Raw genomic sequence first — 19,261 nt, forward strand, 5'->3', positions numbered from 1 at the left:
CAGGATTTTTTTTGTGATGCACACTGACCACACAGACCCATTCTCTCACATGTGAGCCTACCAGCTTTCTCCTGCTTGATTTGAAGCCGCTAGAATTTACGCGTATAAATACGTCTGAAACAGTGGCACGTAAGATGCATATATACAACCAAAACAGTCAAAGAGCTAACTCTGAGAGGGCCTGTCGACCCTTTAAGGGTCAACAGGCCCTCTCAGAGACTTGTTCTCAGGGTCAGCCAAATTTCAAAAAAAAACAAAAAATTATTTTTTCTTATGAAAAGATAGAGAATCTTTTCCCGATCATAATGACACCAAAAGTATGAAATTTGATGTAAAACTTACGGAATTATGCTCTCGCGAAGTTAGCAGTCTCAACAATATTTACGCATTGGCGATTTTGCCCACTTTGAGCCCTATTTTCGGCCAATACCAGTGTACTAGTCGACAAAAATCATAACTATTTCATTAGAACTCCATTTTTTCTATCGAATGAGTACAAGAAACCACCCATTTACCGATGTCAATTACCCAATACAGTGGTCAGAATTTAGCAATTTTGCCAATTTCACACAAATTTCAAAAGATGCCAATTTCCGACTAGGGTCCAGAATAAACAAGACATTCCTGGCACTAAAATAACATTTCCTCTGTTCATTAGTCACGTCCCCACACCCCTCTTACATTCTTTTGCTATCCACTTTGAATTTTTATTCTCACAAAAAAATAGAAGATTTACTGTTATGCAGACTACTGCATTAGTGTAGAAATGGTATAAATAATATCAGTGCACTTGTAAAAGAATATTAGACTCACCAGTTAATGTATATTGGACACATAGCATGATTTGTTTACTTTTGAACTTTGGTAAAAATCAAACATTTCTGCTACTTTGAGCTCAATTTCAAGGTACTTTTCATTGTAAAACCAGTCAAAATCATCTCAATTTCTGTAATATGTCTTCCATTCTATAAAATGAGACCAGGAAAACTAGAATACAACAATAAATACCATACAAAAATACAGTGGAAAGTCGCTGTTTTAATCCAAAAACAGGGTCAAAGTTTTTTTTTTCTCATTACGCACTGTGTGCTGCAGGATTTTTATACCACGCAGACTGACCACATAGACCCATTCTTTCATATGTAGGCCTACCAGCTTTCTCTCATTAGATTTGAGGGCGCTAGAATTTAGGCGTACTAGTACGTCAAAACACTGGTTCGTAAGCCATACTAGTATGGCCAAAACCCTGAAAGGGTTAAAGGAGGGGTTTGGGATATTGGCAGTTTGGAGGGACATCTAAACTGTCATATCTGAGTGCCTCTGTAAAGACAGTGATTATGTATGAGTGATGATGGAAGTGTTGAATGATGATGAGTTTTTTTTCTTTCTTTTTGGGTCACCCTGCCTCGGTAGGAAATGGCCAATGTGTTAAAAAAAAAAAAAATATGCATATTCGTATTAAGGATTATTGGGAGTCATGTTTTCGAACATACCGAAGACTGACATCATTACAGTGTATTTCATAAGGATAATTTCTAATATCCTAGGTAGTAGGTTGGTAGACAGCAACCACCCAGGGAGGTACTACCATCCTGCCAAGTGAGTGTAAAATGGAAGCCTGTAATTGTTTTACACAATGGTAGGATTGCTGGTGTCTTTTTTTCTGTCTCATACATATGCAAGATTTCAGGTATATCTTGCTACTTCTACTTACACTTAGGTCACACTACACATACATGTACAAGCATATATATACACACCCCTCTGGGTTTTCTTCTATTTTCTTTCTAGTTCTTTTTCTTGTTTATTTCCTCTTGCCTCCATGGGAAAGTGGAACAGAATTCTTCCTCCATAAGCCATGCGTGTTGTAAGAAGCGACTAAAATGCCGGGATCAAGAGGCTAGTAACCCCTTCTCCTGTATATATTACTAAATGTAAAAGAAGAAACTTTCGTTTTTCCTTTTGGGCCACCCCGCCTCGGTGGGATACGGTAGGTGTGTTGAAAGAAAGAATTTCTAATATCCTAGGTAGTAGGTTGGTAGACAGCAACCACCCAGGGAGGTACTACCATCCTGCCAAGCGAGTGTAAAACAAAAGCCTGTAATTGTTTTACATGATGGTAGGATCGCTGGTGTCTTTTTTCTGTCTCATAAACATGCAAGATTTCAGGTACATCTTGCTACTTCTACTTACACTTAGGTCACACTACACATGCATGTACAAGCATATATATACACACCCCTCTGAGTTTTCTTCTATTTTCTTACTAGTTCTTGTTCTTGTTCATTACCTATTATCTCCATGGGGAAGTGGAACAGAATTCTTCCTAAATTAAGCCATGCATGTTGTAAGAGGCGACTAACATGCCAGGAGCAATGGGCTAGTAATCCCTTCTCCTGTATACATTACTGAAGTTAAAAAGAGAAACTTTTGTTTTTCTTTTCAGGCCACCCTCTTTGGTGGGATACAGCCGATGCTTTGAAAGAATTTCTAATATACTACCTGCACTGTTAGTACTGTTGACTGTGGGAGATGATTAATGTGATAAGAACTATAAATAAATTTCTCCAACTTACAAAGTCAAGCTGAAGAAATGTAACAGAAGCAGTACTAACCTTGTTATGCACAATGCAGAGGTCTGTCAGGTCCAGTACCTTAGCACTGCTGATGACATTTTTTAAAAATTGACTGGTAGCCATTGCTTTCTCACCAGGTGGCCCTATCTGAAATTATTGTTTCAATAAATTAAAATATTTAACAAACTCAAAATGACTGCACAAGCCAAATACTGTTACATATAAGCATAATTTAAAAATAGGAGACTACAGCACATTATTATAGTATTGTTTATCTCTTAAGAAACACTAGCATGGGGGATACAGCCATCTATGTTATGATTTTCCTCTGGTAAGTTTTAAGAGTTTATGTTGAAACACCAGCAGGTGGTCTGCTGTATATGTGTCACCAATGCAGCATATGTTAACTACTTATATCTTAAGACACAAAAGCAGTATTTCTCAGTCAAATTTGCTGGATGACACAAGTCCAAGAATTTGACTGTGGTGACCACTAGTTATCCATTGCAGAGTAAAAAAGGAGAACTTTTATATGCAGTAATTAATATAAAATAATTCTGCTGTCTCTGGGAAGGCAGCCTGAAGCCTAAATGAAAACCCAATCACAGCCCACATGGAAACCTGCTTGAGGCCCCACACGGGGTTTGTGGAAGGTTTTTATAATCACTATCCAATTCCAAGCAATGCATTGTGACCATCACTGGGGAAAAGTTGAAACATTGTACATATGAAGCTAGCCAGTGGCATCACATTACTACTCCTGTAGTGAACATCACACTGTACATATATAATTATTCACATTATATTCACCCTAGTAGTCACTAAAAAAAAAAAAATAAAAAGTAAATCAGTCTTATTCAGTTTCACAACTTATACATCAACTGGAACAATAATTATTATTAAATATGTGAGGTGGATTCCTACTGGCACTGACAACATTCCATGAGGTCCACATGTATCTCACAAACATGTATTCTCTGTGGATGTATTTTTGCTGTTTGGCCATGACCTTTGCTCTTTCAAAGCTTATTTAACTGTACATATGGAGTGCCTAAATCTAAAATAGTTTCTGGTGTTGACTCCATTTCCTGCTCCTCTTGCCCTCTCCAATATAATGGTAAAACTGACTTCTCTCTTTCTGATAAACTTGGACACAAAAGAAACATTGATCCTACTGACACACAATACACTTTTCTGTCATGTTAGAGATCATACACATCCTATATACTTGTTCTCTGCTAAAACTAATTCCCCACTCTTCTAGTTTTCACAGAAGCTGTCTTGCAGAATAAGCCCATATGCACAACTTTCCTAACAGGAATCTTTGTCCCAGATCTGTATCTATAAATGTCTACATTTCTCGAGACACAGTCTTTCATACTTCGTTTACTTTTCACAAACTTGAATGAAAGATTTGGTTCTGCCTTGCCTACTGTCTACCTCATTTTCAAAGTTTCTTTCCTCCTCACATCTTACATTTGTATATTAATTTCTGGCTGGTTTATATCTAAAAATCCTTGAGGTAGCATGTTTCTTGTGGTGTTTCTGGATCATATTTTTTCATGATTTTTTAGAACCATCTATTGAACCATTCTTTTCTGTTAAATCTATTTTTCCGTTTGGGAATAAACTGAGTGATACCATTTTCTAATACTGTATTTTACACCTATCATATTTATGTCTGTTCCTTATATGATTTTATTCTAGTTAATTTTTTGAACTATGGCTTTAGATAGCATATTTTACATTCCTGTTGTGTTTTCTTTTCCCAAGTAATATTAGCACCACATACACAGCATTATTTCCCAAAGAACATGACTATTCTTCCCAAGTGTGTTTAAACAGCAGATATTATTTGCTGTATAATTATGGTAATGGCTAATTCTGGAGTATTATGTGACCAATGTGAAGTCGAGGTGATGGGGAGAATCTTTACTTGATATCCTGTTTTGAAGTACATACAATGAACCCCTAAAAATATTTAAGAAGCCGCCATCTTCTGAACTGGCAACTGGAAACCTTAATGAGAACACGATAATATTGGAAAATTTTTAGTTTCCTGAAGTAGTTTCATTGTATTGTAAATATTGGAGGGCTCTGTTTCAGAATCTCCACGACTATGGTGCTGTTCCCACCTACTCCTAGGTTGAGGGACTGATTACCTCATCTTCTGTACATAGTTCTACTGTCTTCAAGTTATGTCCTGGAATTTGTATTGGTAAAGCCACTGGATGGCGAAACGTCTACAATAAAGATACCCAGATGTTGCACATGTGTCTTACTCTCATTGGAGGGCTCTGCATATCTGGCACCCTCTTTTCAGTGTTCCATGTTTTTGTTGGTTTTTAATTGATCCATTGTTCATTATGTTCAGTGCTTTTACCGCTTTTCTGCCGATTTCACACAACAATTGCATGAGGGAAGGGCTACCAGCACCATATTTTAAGGTATTACATGTACTGTGTATTTATTTTACTTTCTTATCTGTTTTTTAAGCCTATCTGTGTTGAGCACTTAATATATGATAGCGTAAACCCACATTCAAAAAAACACTCTTTTTCCACCTACCAGCAATTTTTGCTTATTGCAGGGGTCAGGAACCTAAGAGCTATGTAAACAGGGCTTCTCCTGCATTACATTTGCATGAAAGTGCAATTAGGACTTTTGAAAACACTCTTCCCTTAACCATCACCCCAACTAACATGGAAGGAACCCAGCAAAAAGGAGTTCAAAGGGAATGTTAGTCTCTGCCAAGACAGCCGATTAGCTTAAGCAAAAATAGCTTCTTAAAAAGCAAGAGATCACAGGTGGTCCCCACATTAATTGGAAAGCCAAAAACTTTTTTAAAATTAAGCAAATTGTCTGTCAGAGCTGTGTAACAAGTTTAATATTAGACTTCTGCAGATAAAATGGAAGCACAGGGAGGAATAGGATGATTAAGAGGGTGTGTAAATCTAGGGTGTAAGGTAGGAGGGGAAGAGAGGTAGTGTCCTGAGCTGTTGGAGAGAGGAGCTATTAAAAGACTGAAATTTGAGGGTTTGAACATCCAGCAGGCTTGTGCGAGTATGTTAGATAGGAGTGAATGGAGACAAGTGGTTGTTAAAGGACCTAACATTAGAGTGCAAGTAAGGTAACTTTTATGAAGGGATTCAGGAAAACTGGTTAGCCGGGCTCAAATCCTGGCGGTCAGAAGGGCAGTGCCTGCACCGAAGAAGGGGTGGGGATGCTGCACTCGGAGGGCAATCTGAATCATGATGTTAACACACTTTTGGAAAGACAGTGATAGATTAAATAATGATGACTTAAGACTTTTTTCAGGCTAAGCTGAAGCACTGTGAATAAGGATATGCTAACTAATGAATCATTTAACACCAAATGAGTAAACACATCTTGTCTGAAAACTAATAAAGAAAAACTAAGTGTTGCTGTCTATGGATCAGGAAAAGTGGCCTCCTGAATCCTACTAGCAAGTGTTTTTTTCTCCTGACTAAGAAAGTGGACTCAATAAGTATCCACTACTTGCAGTCACATTAGTTACATCATGAAGAATGGAATAACAAACCACTTAAGTGAAATGCACTGTTAAATGATTCTCTTTTGGCACTCCAATAATTAAAGCAATTAATTTTTCTACACAAAGTATTGTTAAGCACAAAGAAAGCCACTAATATGTGTGAGCTTCAGCCATAATTCTGGTTATAATTACATACATACCAGGACCCACACGTTACTGAATTCACAAACACAATGAGTAACTGTATGTTGCTACCAACAGTAACAAAACCTACAAGAGTTACAGAGACTAGTGTTTCCCTACTTGACCACATCTGGACCAACACCATATCCCCTTTAAAATCAGGCATAATTACAGATAATACCACAGACCACTACCCGACTTTCCTCATAACAACTCTTGGTAAATTACCCCAAGACACTACTAAAGTCACCTTCAGACTTCACAATGAGGCAGCCATTAATAACTTCACAACAGCAGTAGCAAACATTGACTGGCACACTGAGCTAGAAATCTATACAGATATTGACGAATGTATTAATAATTTTCTAAAAAAGACCCAATACCTCTATAACAAGCACTGCCCTAAAAAAACTAAACAGATGACAGCTAAGAGACTGAACAGTCCCTGGCTAACACCCAGCATTCTCAAATCCATAAATACAAAACACCAATATGAAAAACAGTACAGAATGGGTCACATAACCAGAGACCAAACAAAACGTTACTCGTCAATCCTAACCAGCCTGATAAGAAGGGCAAAAAAATTGTATTATGAGAACAGATTATCCAACTTACGAGGTGATATAAAAAAGACCTGGAAAACCCTATCAGAAATTCTAGGAACAAAAAAGATATCACGAAATAGCGAAATAAAATTAGCAAAATCAGATGAACCCCAACTCCCACCAACAGAAACAGCAAACAGACTCAATGATTTCTTCTCCACTATAGGACAACACCTTGCCAATAAAATCCCAAGCTCAGATACCCCACCAAATGACTACCTCACCGGCAACTACCCGAACACACTGTTCCTAGCTCCGACTAACCCATACGAAGTCTCCCTTATTATCAACACACTAAAAAACAAGGCAGGAGATTTAAATACCTTACCACCCTTTATATACAAAAAAGTGTCACAAGTGCTATCACCAATCATTGCAACACTCTTTAACAAATCCATTGAATCCTCCACCTTCCCTACAGTACTCAAAATAGCAAGGGTCACCCCGATCCACAAAGGAGGAGACCAAACAGAGTTGAATAACTATAGGCCAATATCCAACTTACACCCTCTCTCAAAAATCTTCGAAAAATTAATTCATAAACGAATCTACTCCTACCTTATCTCCCAAAACATACTCAACCCCTGCCAATTTGGATTCAGGCCTAATAAAAATACTAATGATGCTATTATACACATGCTAGAACATATATACACTGCAATAGAGAAAAAAGAAGTCCCACTGGGGATCTTCATTGACTTACGTAAAGCTTTTGATACAGTTGACCATGACTTGCTCCACGTAAAATTGTCACACTATGGTATAAGAGGGCACTCCCTCAACTACCTCAAGTCATACCTCAGCAACAGAAGCCAATATGTGTATGCAAATGGGGCAAACTCCTCTGCACAACCAATTACAGTTGGTGTCCCACAGGGAAGTGTCCTTGGCCCTCTTCTCTTTCTCCTATACATAAATGACCTACCAAATGCTTCACAATTACTCAAACCCACACTATTTGCAGATGACACTACATACGTCTTCTCCCACCCGAGCCCAGTCACGCTAGCCAATACTGTAAATACCGAATTACAGAAAATATCTACCTGGATGAGAACTAACAAACTTACACTAAACATTGACAAAACCTTCTTCATTCAGTTTGGTAACAGAGCTACAGATGTCCCTCTTAACATAATGATAGACGGATCACCTATCACAAAGCTAACAGAGGGAAAATTCTTAGGAATCCACCTTGATAATAGACTCAAATTTCATACACATATACAACAAATTTCTAAGAAAATTTCCAAGACTGTAGGCATACTATCGAAGATACGGTACTATGCTCCACAGTCAGCCCTCCTGGCCCTATATCACTCTCTTATTTACCCCTATCTCACCTATGGAATTTGTGCATGGGGCTCAACAACAAGTAACCATCTCAGACCACTAATTACCCAACAAAAGGTTGCAGTTAGAATGATAACAAATTCTCACTATAGGCAGCACACTCCACCAATATTCAATACACTAAACCTCCTCACCATACAAAACATCCATACTTACTACTGCACCTATTACATACACAGAACACTTAACTCTGATATTAACCCTCCCCTCAAACATCTCCTTGCCAACCTCAACAGAACACATGACCATAACACAAGGCACAGATCACTCTTTGATGTTCCTCGTGTCCATCTCACACTATGTAAAAACTCAATGCACATAAAAGGCCCTAAAATCTGGAATTCATTACCTGTAAATATAAAAGAAACACTACCTGTTTATAAATTCAAGTCTCTTCTCAAAGATCACTTACTCACCCAAAACCAAATAAATACTGAATAACTGAACCTTATAAATTGTATATCTTAAATGTTTCTCACAATTATATCACATAAATGTTAAACCTAAATCCCAATCTAACTTCATTATTTTTTAAATACACTACCTAACAGAATACTCCATTCTACTGAATGTACAACAATGCATACAACCATATGACCTGTCTTTGTAATACTCACTTGTGCTTTATAGTAACCTGTTTACATTAATGTTTTATCACTGATTTCATCATTGCTTAGTTAATCTTAAGTTAATTTTAAGCCAGCCCGTAATGCTATGCATAGTATAAGTGGCTTTGGCATACTGCTCTTACCTGTATTTGTTGTACCTCTGTATGTGTGCTCAAATTTTTAAATAAATAAAATAAATAAATAAATACTGTTGTATTCTGAGCACCTCTGCAAAAACAGTGATTATGTGTGAGTGAGGTGAAAGTGTTGAATGATGATGAAAGTATTTTCTTTTTGGGGATTTTCTTTCTTTTTGGGTCACCCTGCCTCAGTGGGAGACGGCCAACTTGTTAAAAAAAAAAAAAAAAAAAAAAAATTGCAAAACAAAACCATAGCAGTGAATAATTCCCAAAAGACATTTCCATGAGAGAAAGTGAAAACATAAGTCATGAATTTTCACTTTTTACCATCTTTTTACCACTATAAAAATTTAAATTTTATATTTGGGAGATTCTAAATGTACAAAAGTTCTAAAAAGTATAGAGAATACAATACAAATACTATACATTAAAAACTGTTAAGATATCTCAATAATTCATAATAAAAAGTAATTAAACTCTTGCCTTGAACATGTGAGAACAACATGGATATAGTTCCACATTAGGTACAATGAAGCCTTGGTTTGGGTTCCTGAGTACTGGGGTGGCTATTTCTGCCTTAATACCGCAGATGACAGTGGTGTGGCCCACACGTACAGTGGATGAACCATCAGCTGTAGTTATAGTCCCAACTTTGACAGTGATGGGCCGGACACTCATCAGTCCTCGACCATCTGGTCTCTTGTTTTTCTCCAGGAAGCTCCTGTTAATATACTGCAATCAGTTATAACAAATCTTAGAGGGCTGATATTACTCAAATGCATAAATCAAAAGGTCTTTTACATCCCTTTCCCTCCAGAGAGTAAGCACCTGAATTTTGTCAACTCAGTGCTAATTCTCAATCTCAATTATTAACTAATTCTCACTAAGCCTGACACTATCATCGATTTCAATTACTCTCCTCTAGCCTGTAGTTAACTAGAGGCTCTTCAAGAACAAAATGAGCTACTGAAGAACAAGTTCGTTCAGAATGCACCTACTTGTTGGAACAGTTTTTATTTAATGTTAGATCATATCTATGAACAAAACAAAAGCTATTGTAATGTCCAGTACTGCTTAAATAACATGCATGTTCCAACATTTGAAGGACATAAGTGAATTCTAATTGCCAGGCAATCTTCTCCATTGAAAATGTCTCGCAAAACAGCAAAAGAAATTGTCTTATCTCAGAAATACTGCCCCTCAAGGAAGGTTCCTTGATGCTGGTGAGGGGCTCTGGATCTAGGAAATTGGATCTGTGATCCAGTTCCCTGAATTAAGCCTGAATACCTTCCATATTCCCCCACAAGCGCTGTATAATCCTATGGGTTTAGTGCTTCCCCCTTGATTATAATAATCAGAAATACTGCTTCAAGTACAATACTTGAAGCATTTCATCATCAGAGCTTTCAGTTTCTTCAGTCCTGGATACTACTTAAAGGGTGTTTCAAGGGTACACAAGGTACAATGCCCCAACGGCTCAGTCCCAGCCAGGCCTCCTGGTAGATCAAGGACTGATCAACCAGTCTGTTACTGCTGGCCATATGCAGTTCAACATATGACCCACAGTCTGGCTGGTTAGGAACTGATCTGAGGAACTTGTCAAGTTCATATCTTGAATGATTTTTACTGTATCTAATAGATAGGCTGATTATAGTCAGGTATTACAAGGACCTCAGTTAAAGTAAGTTACTTGGTTTAACTTTTATTGGGTTATCCTAGGTAATTTACATATATTACTATGCTAGACAACTGTAATAACCAAAAATGTGTGTACCTGTACATAAATTACCTTACATACATACTTTACTTACTTACCCACTTTACTTGACTTACTTACCTACTTTTATGTATTTACTTACTTTTTACCTGCCTTTACTTTCTAAACTGCTGTCACACTGTGGGTAAAAAAGCTGTAAGTGTGTAAATTTATTTATACATAGGTACACATAAGTATAATTATCATACCTGGAGAGTTTACCTGGAGAGAGTTTCGGGGGTCAACGCCCCCGCGGCCCGGTCTGTGACCAGGCCTCCTGGTGGATCAGCCCCTGATCAACCAGGCTGTTGCTGCTGGCTGCACACAAACCAACGTACGAGCCACAGCCCGGCTGATCAGGAACTGACTTTAGGTGCTTGTCCAGTGCCAGCTTCAAGACTGCCAGGGGTCTGTTGGTAATCCCCCTAATGTGTGCTGGGAGGCAGTTGAACAGTCTCGGGCCCCTGACACTTATTGTATGGTCTCTTAACGTGCTAGTGACACCCCTGCTTTTCATTAGGGGGATGGTGCATCGTCTGCCAAGTCTTTTGCTTTCGTAGTGAGTGATTTTCGTGTGCAAGTTCGGTACTAGTCCCTCTAGGATTTTCCAGGTGTATATAATCATGTATCTCTCCCTCCTGCGTTCCAGGGAATACAGGTTTAGAAACCTCAAGCGCTCCCAGTAATTGAGGTGTTTTATCTCCGTTATGCGCGCCGTGAAAGTTCTCTGTACATTTTCTAGGTCGGCAATTTCACCTGCCTTGAAAGGTGCTGTTAGTGTGCAGCAATATTCCAGCCTAGATAGAACAAGTGACCTGAAGAGTGTCATCATGGGCTTGGCCTCCCTAGTTTTGAAGGTTCTCATTATCCATCCTGTCATTTTTCTAGCAGATGCGATTGATACAATGTGTGTAAATTACCTTATCTTATTTTATCTTAACCCCCAAAAAATCACTGATTTATTTTCATTGGTGCATGGAACTTCAGACCTGCTGGAAGCTTGCAGTATATAGCTTACAACTGAAGGCTTACAGTCTGTAGCTTACAGCTAAAGCTTACAGTCTGCAGCTTACAGATGGAAGCATACAGTCTGTAGCCTACATCTGGAAGCTTACAGTCTGTAGCTTACAGTTAGAAGCTAACAGTCTGTAGCTTACAGCTAAAAGCTTACAGTCTGAAGCTTACAGCTGGAAGCTTACAGCCTGTAGCTTACAGCTGGAAACTTACAGCTAGAAGCTTACAGTCTGTAGCTTACAGCTGGAAGCTTACAGTCTGTAGCTTACAGCTAGAAGCTTATGGTCTGTAGCTTACAGCTGGAAACTTACAGTCTGTAGCTTATGGTTAGAAGCTAACAGTCTGTAGCTTACAGCTTGAAGTTTACAGTCTGTAGCTTACAGTCTGCAGCTTACAGCTGGAAGCTTACAGTCTATAGCTTACAGCTGGAAGCTTACAGTCTGTAGCTTACATCTGGAAGCTTACAGTCTGTAGCTTACAGTTAAAAGCTTACAGTTTGTAGCTTACAGCTGGAAGCTTACAGTCTGTAGCTTACAGTCTGTAGCTTACAGCTGGAAGCTTACAGTCTGTAGCTTACAGCTGGAAAAATACAGTCTGTAGCTTACAGTTCGAAGCATACAGTCTGTAGCTTACAGTCTGTAGCTTACAGCTAGAGGCTTACAGTCTGTAGCTTACAGCTGGAAGCTTACAGTCTGTAGCTTACAGCTGGAAGCTTACAGTCTGTAGATTACAGCTGGAAGCTTACAGTCTGTAGCTTACAGCTGGAAGCTTACAGTCTGTAGCTTACAGCTGGAAGCTTACAGTCTGTAGCTTACAGTTGGAAGCTTACAGTCTGTAGCTTACAGCTGGAAGCTTACGGTCTGTAGCTTACAGCTGGAAGCTTACAGTCTATAGCTTACAGCTGGAAGCTTACAGTCTGTAGCTTACATCCAGAAGCTTACAGTCTGTAGCTTACAGTTAGAAGCTTACAGTCTTTAGCTTACAGCTGGAAGCTTACAGTCTGTAGCTTACAGTTAGAAGCTTACAGTCTGTAGCTTACAGCTGGAAGCTTACAGTCTGTAGCTTACAGCTGGAAGCTTACAGTCTGTAGCTTACAGTTGGAAGCATACAGTCTGTAGCTTACAGCTGGAAGCTTACAGCTGGAAGCTTACAGTCTGCAGCTTACAGCTGGAAGCTTACAGTCTGTAGCTTACAGCTAGAGGCTTACAGACTGTAGCTTACAGCTGGAAGCTTACAGTCTGTAGCTTACAGCTGGAAGCTTACAGTCTGTAGCTTACAGCTAGAGGCTTACAGTCTGTAGATTACAGCTGGAAGCTTACAGTCTGTAGCTTACAGCTGGAAGCTTACAGTCTGTAGATTACAGCTGGAAGCTTACAGTCTGTAGCTTACAGCTGGAAGCTTATAGTCTGTAGCTTACAGCTGGAAGCTTACAGTCTGTAGCTTACAGCTGGAAGCTTACAGTCTGTAGCTTACAGCTGGAAGCTTACAGTCTGTAGCTTACAGCTGGAAGCTTACAGTCTGTAGCTTACAGCTGGAAGCTAACAGTCTGTAGCTTACAGCTGAAAGCTTAGTCTGTAGCTTACAGCTGGAAGCTTACAGTCTGTAGCTTATAGATGGAAGCTAACAGTCTGCAGCTTACAGCTGGAAGCTTACAGTCTGTAGCTTACAGCTGAAAGCTTACAGTCTGTAGCTTAATAATAATATCTTTATTTTACTACAAGTACATGTACAAGGTATACAGTCCTAGCTGATAACAATGACATACTACTATATATAAAGTTCCTTGCTATGCTCCGCATTTCGGGTAAATTAGGTCAGTGTCCCAGGATGTGACCCACACCAGTCCACTAACACCCAGGATGTGACCCACACCAGTCCACTAACACCCAGGATGCGACCCACACCAGTCCACTAACACCCAGGATGCGACCCACACCAGTCCACTAACACCCAGGATGCGACCCACACCAGTCCACTAACACTCAGGATGCAACCCACACCAGTCCACTAACACCCAGGATGTGACCCACACCAGTCCACTAACACCCAGGATGTGACCCACACCAGTCCACTAACACCCAGGATGCAACCCACACCAGTCCACTAACACCCAGGATGTGACCCACACCAGTCCACTAACACCCAGGATGTGACCCACACCAGTCCACTAACACCCAGGATGTGACCCACACCATTCCACTAACACCCAGGATGTGACCCACACCAGTCCACTAACACCCAGGATGTGACCCACACCAGTCCACTAACACCCAGGATGCGACCCACACCAGTCCACTAAAACACCCAGGATGTGACCCACACCAGTCCACTAACACCCAGGATGCGACCCACACCAGTCCACTAACACCCAGGATGCGACCCACACCAGTCCACTAACACCCAGGATGCGACCCACACCAGTCCACTAACACCCAGGATGCAACCCACACCAGTCCACTAACACCCAGGATGCGACCCACACCAGTCCACTAACACCCAAGATGCGACCCACACCAGTCCACTAACACCCAGGATGCGACCCACACCAGTCCACTAACACCCAAGATGCGACCCACACCAGTCCACTAACACCCAGGATGCGACCCACACCAGTCCACTAACACCCAGGATGCGACCCACACCAGTCCACTAACACCCAGGATGCGACCCACACCAGTCCACTAACACCCAGGATGTGACCCACACCAGTCCACTAACACCCAGGATGTGACCCACACCAGTCCACTAACACCCAGGATGCGACGCACACCAGTCCACTAACACCCAGGATGCGACCCACACCAGTCCACTAACACCCAGGATGTGACCCACACCAGTCCACTAACACCCAGGATGTGACCCACACCAGTCCACTAACACCCAGGATGCGACCCACACCAGTCCACTAACACTCAGGATGTGACCCACATCAGTCGACTAACACCCAGGATGCGACCCACACCAGTCCACTAACACCCAGGATGTGACCCACACCAGTCCACTAACACCCAGGATGTGACCCACACCAGTCCACTAACACCCAGGATGTGACCCACACCAGTCAACTAACACCCAGGATGCGACCCACACCAGTCCACTAACACCCAGGATGTGACCCACACCAGTCCACTAACACCCAGGATGTGACCCACACCAGTCCACTAACACCCAGGATGTGACCCACACCAGTCCACAAACACCCAGGATGCGACCCACACCAGTCCACTAACACCCAGGATGTGACCCACACCAGTCCACTAACACCCAGGATGCGACCCACACCAGTCCACTAACACCCAGGATGTGACCCACACCAGTCCACTAACACCCAGGATGTGACCCACACCAGTCGACTAACACCCAGGTTGTGACCCACACCAGTCCACTAACACTCAGGATGTGACCCATACCAGTCCACTAACACCCAGGATGCGACCCACACCAGTCCACTAACACTCAGGATGTGACCCACACCAGTCCACTAACACCCAGGATGTGACCCACACCAGTCGACTAACACCCAGGATGCCACCCACACCAGTCCACCAACACCCAGGATGTGACCCACACCAGTCCACCAACACCCAGGATGTGACCCACGCCAGTCCACCAACACCCAGGATGTGACCCACGTCAGTCCACCAACACCCAGGATGTGACCCACACCAGTCCAGCAACACCCAGGATGTGACCCACACCAGTCCACTAACACTCAGGATGGGACCCATACCAGTCCACTAACACCCAGGATGCGACCCACACCAGTCCACTAACACTCAGGATGTGACCCACACCAGTCCACTAACACCCAGGATGTGACCCACACCAGTCGACTAACACCCAGGATGCCACCCACACCAGTCCACTAACACCCAGGATGTGACCCACACCAGTCCACCAACACCCAGGATGTGACCCACACCAGTCCACCAACACCCAGGATGTGACCCACACCAGTCCACCAACACCCAGGATGTGACCCACACCAGTCCACCAACACCCAGGATGTGACCCACACCAGTCCACCAACACCCAGGATGTGACCCACACCAGTCCACCAACACCCAGGATGTGACCCACACCAGTCCACCAACACCCAGGATGTGACCCACACCAGTCCACCAACACCCAGGATGTGACCCACACCAGTCCACCAACACCCAGGATGCGACCCACACCAGTCCACCAACACCAAGGATGCGACCCACACCAGTCCACCAACACCCAGGATGTGACCCACACCAGTCCACCAACACCCAGGATGCGACCCACACCAGTCCACCAACACCCAGGATGTGACCCACACCAGTCCACCAACACCCAGGATGCGACCCACACCAGTCCACCAACATCCAGTATGTGACCCACACCAGTCCACCAACACCCAGGATGCGACCCACACCAGTCCACTAACACCCAGGATGCGACCCACACCAGTCCACTAACACCCAGGATGCGACCCACACCAGTCCACTAACACCCAGGATGCGACCCACTCCAGTCCACTAACACCCAGGATGCGACCCACACCAGTCCACTAACACCCAGGATGCGACCCACACCAGTCCACTAACACCCAGGATGTGACCCACACCAGTCCACTAACACCCAGGATGTGACCCACACCAGTCCACCAACACCCAGGATGTGACCCACACCAGTCCACTAACACCCAGGATGTGACCCACACCAGTCCACTAACACCCAGGATGTGACCCACACCAGTCCACCAACACCCAGGATGTGATCCACACTAGTCCACCAACACCCAGGATGTGACCCACACCAGTCCACCAACACCCAGGATGTGACCCACACCAGTACACCAACACCCAGGATGTGACCCACACCAGTTTACCTGGAGTTTACCTGGAGAGAGTTTCGGGGGTCAACGCCCCCGCGGCCCGGTCTGTGACCAGGCCTCCTGGTGGATCAGCGCCTGATCAACCAGGCTGTTGCTGCTGGCTGCACGCAAACCAACGTACGAGCCACAGCCCGGCTGATCAGGAACTGCCTTTATGTGCTTGTCCAGTGCCAGCTTGAAGACTGCCAGGGGTCTGTTGGTAATCCCCCTTATGTGTGCTGGGAGGCAGTTGAACAGTCTCGGTCCCCTGACACTTATTGTATGGTCTCTTAACGTGCTAGTGACACCCCTGCTTTTCATTGGGGGGATGGTGCATCGTCTGCCAAGTCTTTTGCTTTCGTAGTGAGTGATTTTCGTGTGCAAGTTCGGTACTAGTCCCTCTAGGATTTTCCAGGTGTATATAATCATGTATCTCTCCCTCCTGCGTTCCAGGGAATACAGGTTTAGAAACCTCAAGCGCTCCCAGTAATTGAGGTGTTTTATCTCCGTTATGCGCGCCGTGAAAGTTCTCTGTACATTTTCTAGGTCGGCAATTTCACCTGCCTTGAAAGGTGCTGTTAGAGTGCAGCAATATTCCAGCCTAGATAGAACAAGTGACCTGAAGAGTGTCATCATGGGCTTGGCCTCCCTAGTTTTGAAGGTTCTCATTATCCATCCTGTCATTTTTCTAGCAGATGCGATTGATACAATGTTATGGTCCTTGAAGGTGAGATCCTCCGACATGATCACTCCCAGGTCTTTGACGTTGGTGTTTCGCTCTATTTTGTCCACCAACACCCAGGATGCGACCCACACCAGTCCACCAACACCCAGGATGTGACCCACACCAGTCCACCAACACCCAGGATGCGACCCACACCAGTCCACCAACACCCAGGATGTGACCCACACCAGTCCACTAACACCCAGGATGTGACCCACACCAGTCCACCAACACCCAGGATGTGACCCACACCAGTCCACCAACACCCAGGATGTGACCCACACCAGTCCACTAACACCCAGGATGTGACCCACACCAGTCCACCAACACCCAGGTTGTGACCCACACCAGTCCACCAACACCCAGGATATGACCCATACCAGTCCACCAACACCCAGGATGTGACCCACACCAGTCCACCAACACCCAGGATGTGACCCACACCAGTCCACCAACACCCAGGATGTGACCCACACCAGTCCACTAACACCCAGGATGTGACCCACACCAGTCCACCAACACCCAGGTTGTGACCCACACCAGTCCACCAACACCCAGGATATGACCCATACCAGTCCACTAACACCCAGGATGTGACCCACACCAGTCCACCAACACCCAGGTCCACCAACACCCAGGATGTGACCCACACCAGTCCACCAACACCCAGGATGTGACCCACACCAGTCCACCAACACCCAGGTTGTGACCCACACCAGTCCACCAACACCCAGGTTGTGACCCACACCAGTCCACTAACACCCAGGATGTGACACACACCAGTCCACCAACACCCAGGATGTGACACACACCAGTCCACTAACACCCAGGATGTGACCCACACCAGTCCACCAACACCCAGGTTGTGACCCACACCAGTCCACCAACACCCAGGATGTGACCCACACCAGTCCACCAACACCCAGGTTGTGACCCACACCAGTCCACCAACACCCAGGATGTGACCCACACCAGTCCACCAACACCCAGGTTGTGACCCACACCAGTCCACCAACACCCAGGATGTGACCCACACCAGTCCACTAACACCCAGGTAACCATCTTACTGATGGGGAACATAGACAACAGGTGGAAAGAAACACGTCCAATGTTTCTACTCTGGCTGGGAATCGAACCCAGACCCTCGCCGTGTGAAGCGAGAGCGTTAACCACCAGGCCACCACTTACAGCTGGAAGCTTACAGTCTGCAGCTTACAGCTGGAAGCTTACAGTCTGTAGCTTATAGCTGGAAGCTAACATCTATACCATTATATTAATACTCTCCACGATGGCGCTATGAAAGGTAGCACAACGTGGCATAACTAATGAAAATAAAATCAATATGGCAGTATCTCTCACTTGTAGTAAGTATCAGGCTCAAAAGTCTTCCAGATGTCCATTGTCGTCATGATGGACTCGTATAATATAACAGTAATGTTTTAAACAATGTTAAAAACGACGTGAAAACTACAAAATTCTTGTTGTTGTTTGTGTTTGTAAGGGTCAGTGACGACTCAGTGTCCAGCTTCTCTCTTCTATATGTAAAATGATAGTTATTCTATATAAAATGTATTTTTCTTTTATATTTCCCATAAGAAATAATGTAAATTCAATTAATCCATTCCAGACACCCAAAAATATTAATAAAAAATACATTTTATAGAGAATAAATATAGTTTTATATACAGAAGAGGGATGATGAAATTCGAGGGGTAACTGTTAAAGAAATATTGCACAAAAAGGAATAAGAATGAGAACGTTTTTTTGACATGATACATAGTTGTACAAAGGAATATAACAGTTGGGTGTACATCCCAAAAGCCCCTTTGTATGTAGAGAATTATGGGCAGATGAGTACAGTAATTACAGCTTTAAAATTAGTTAACAAAAATTACATTGTAACAAACAATGGTACAATTTTAATTAATTTACAATGTGGAAATAT

The 19,261-nt window shown here is 43.0% G+C and overlaps 1 protein-coding gene across 2 annotated transcripts in view; it reads right to left on the reverse strand.

The window, feature by feature from the left end:
* LOC128706607 (exosome complex component RRP43) overlaps nucleotides 1–18,836 on the reverse strand; it is a 33,593-nt gene extending 14,757 nt beyond the window's left edge. Inside the window, exons 1-3 of one of the 2 annotated variants that reach the window (XM_070088889.1) lie at nucleotides 18,676–18,836; nucleotides 9,463–9,700; nucleotides 2,616–2,723 (exon numbers count right to left, since the gene is read on the reverse strand). In XM_070088889.1, coding sequence (XP_069944990.1) covers nucleotides 2,616–2,723; nucleotides 9,463–9,700; nucleotides 18,676–18,725 — 396 coding nt within the window. In that variant the 5' untranslated portion in view covers nucleotides 18,726–18,836. Of the gene's footprint in view, nucleotides 1–2,615; nucleotides 2,724–9,462; nucleotides 9,701–18,383; nucleotides 18,476–18,675 lie in introns of those variants that run through there. The other variant, XM_070088890.1, reaches the window with a different exon arrangement.
* Between the last annotated feature and the right edge of the window lie 425 nt (nucleotides 18,837–19,261).

Source organism: Cherax quadricarinatus, chromosome 26, assembly GCF_038502225.1.
Source record: "Cherax quadricarinatus isolate ZL_2023a chromosome 26, ASM3850222v1, whole genome shotgun sequence".
Taxonomy (NCBI): domain Eukaryota; kingdom Metazoa; phylum Arthropoda; class Malacostraca; order Decapoda; family Parastacidae; genus Cherax; species Cherax quadricarinatus.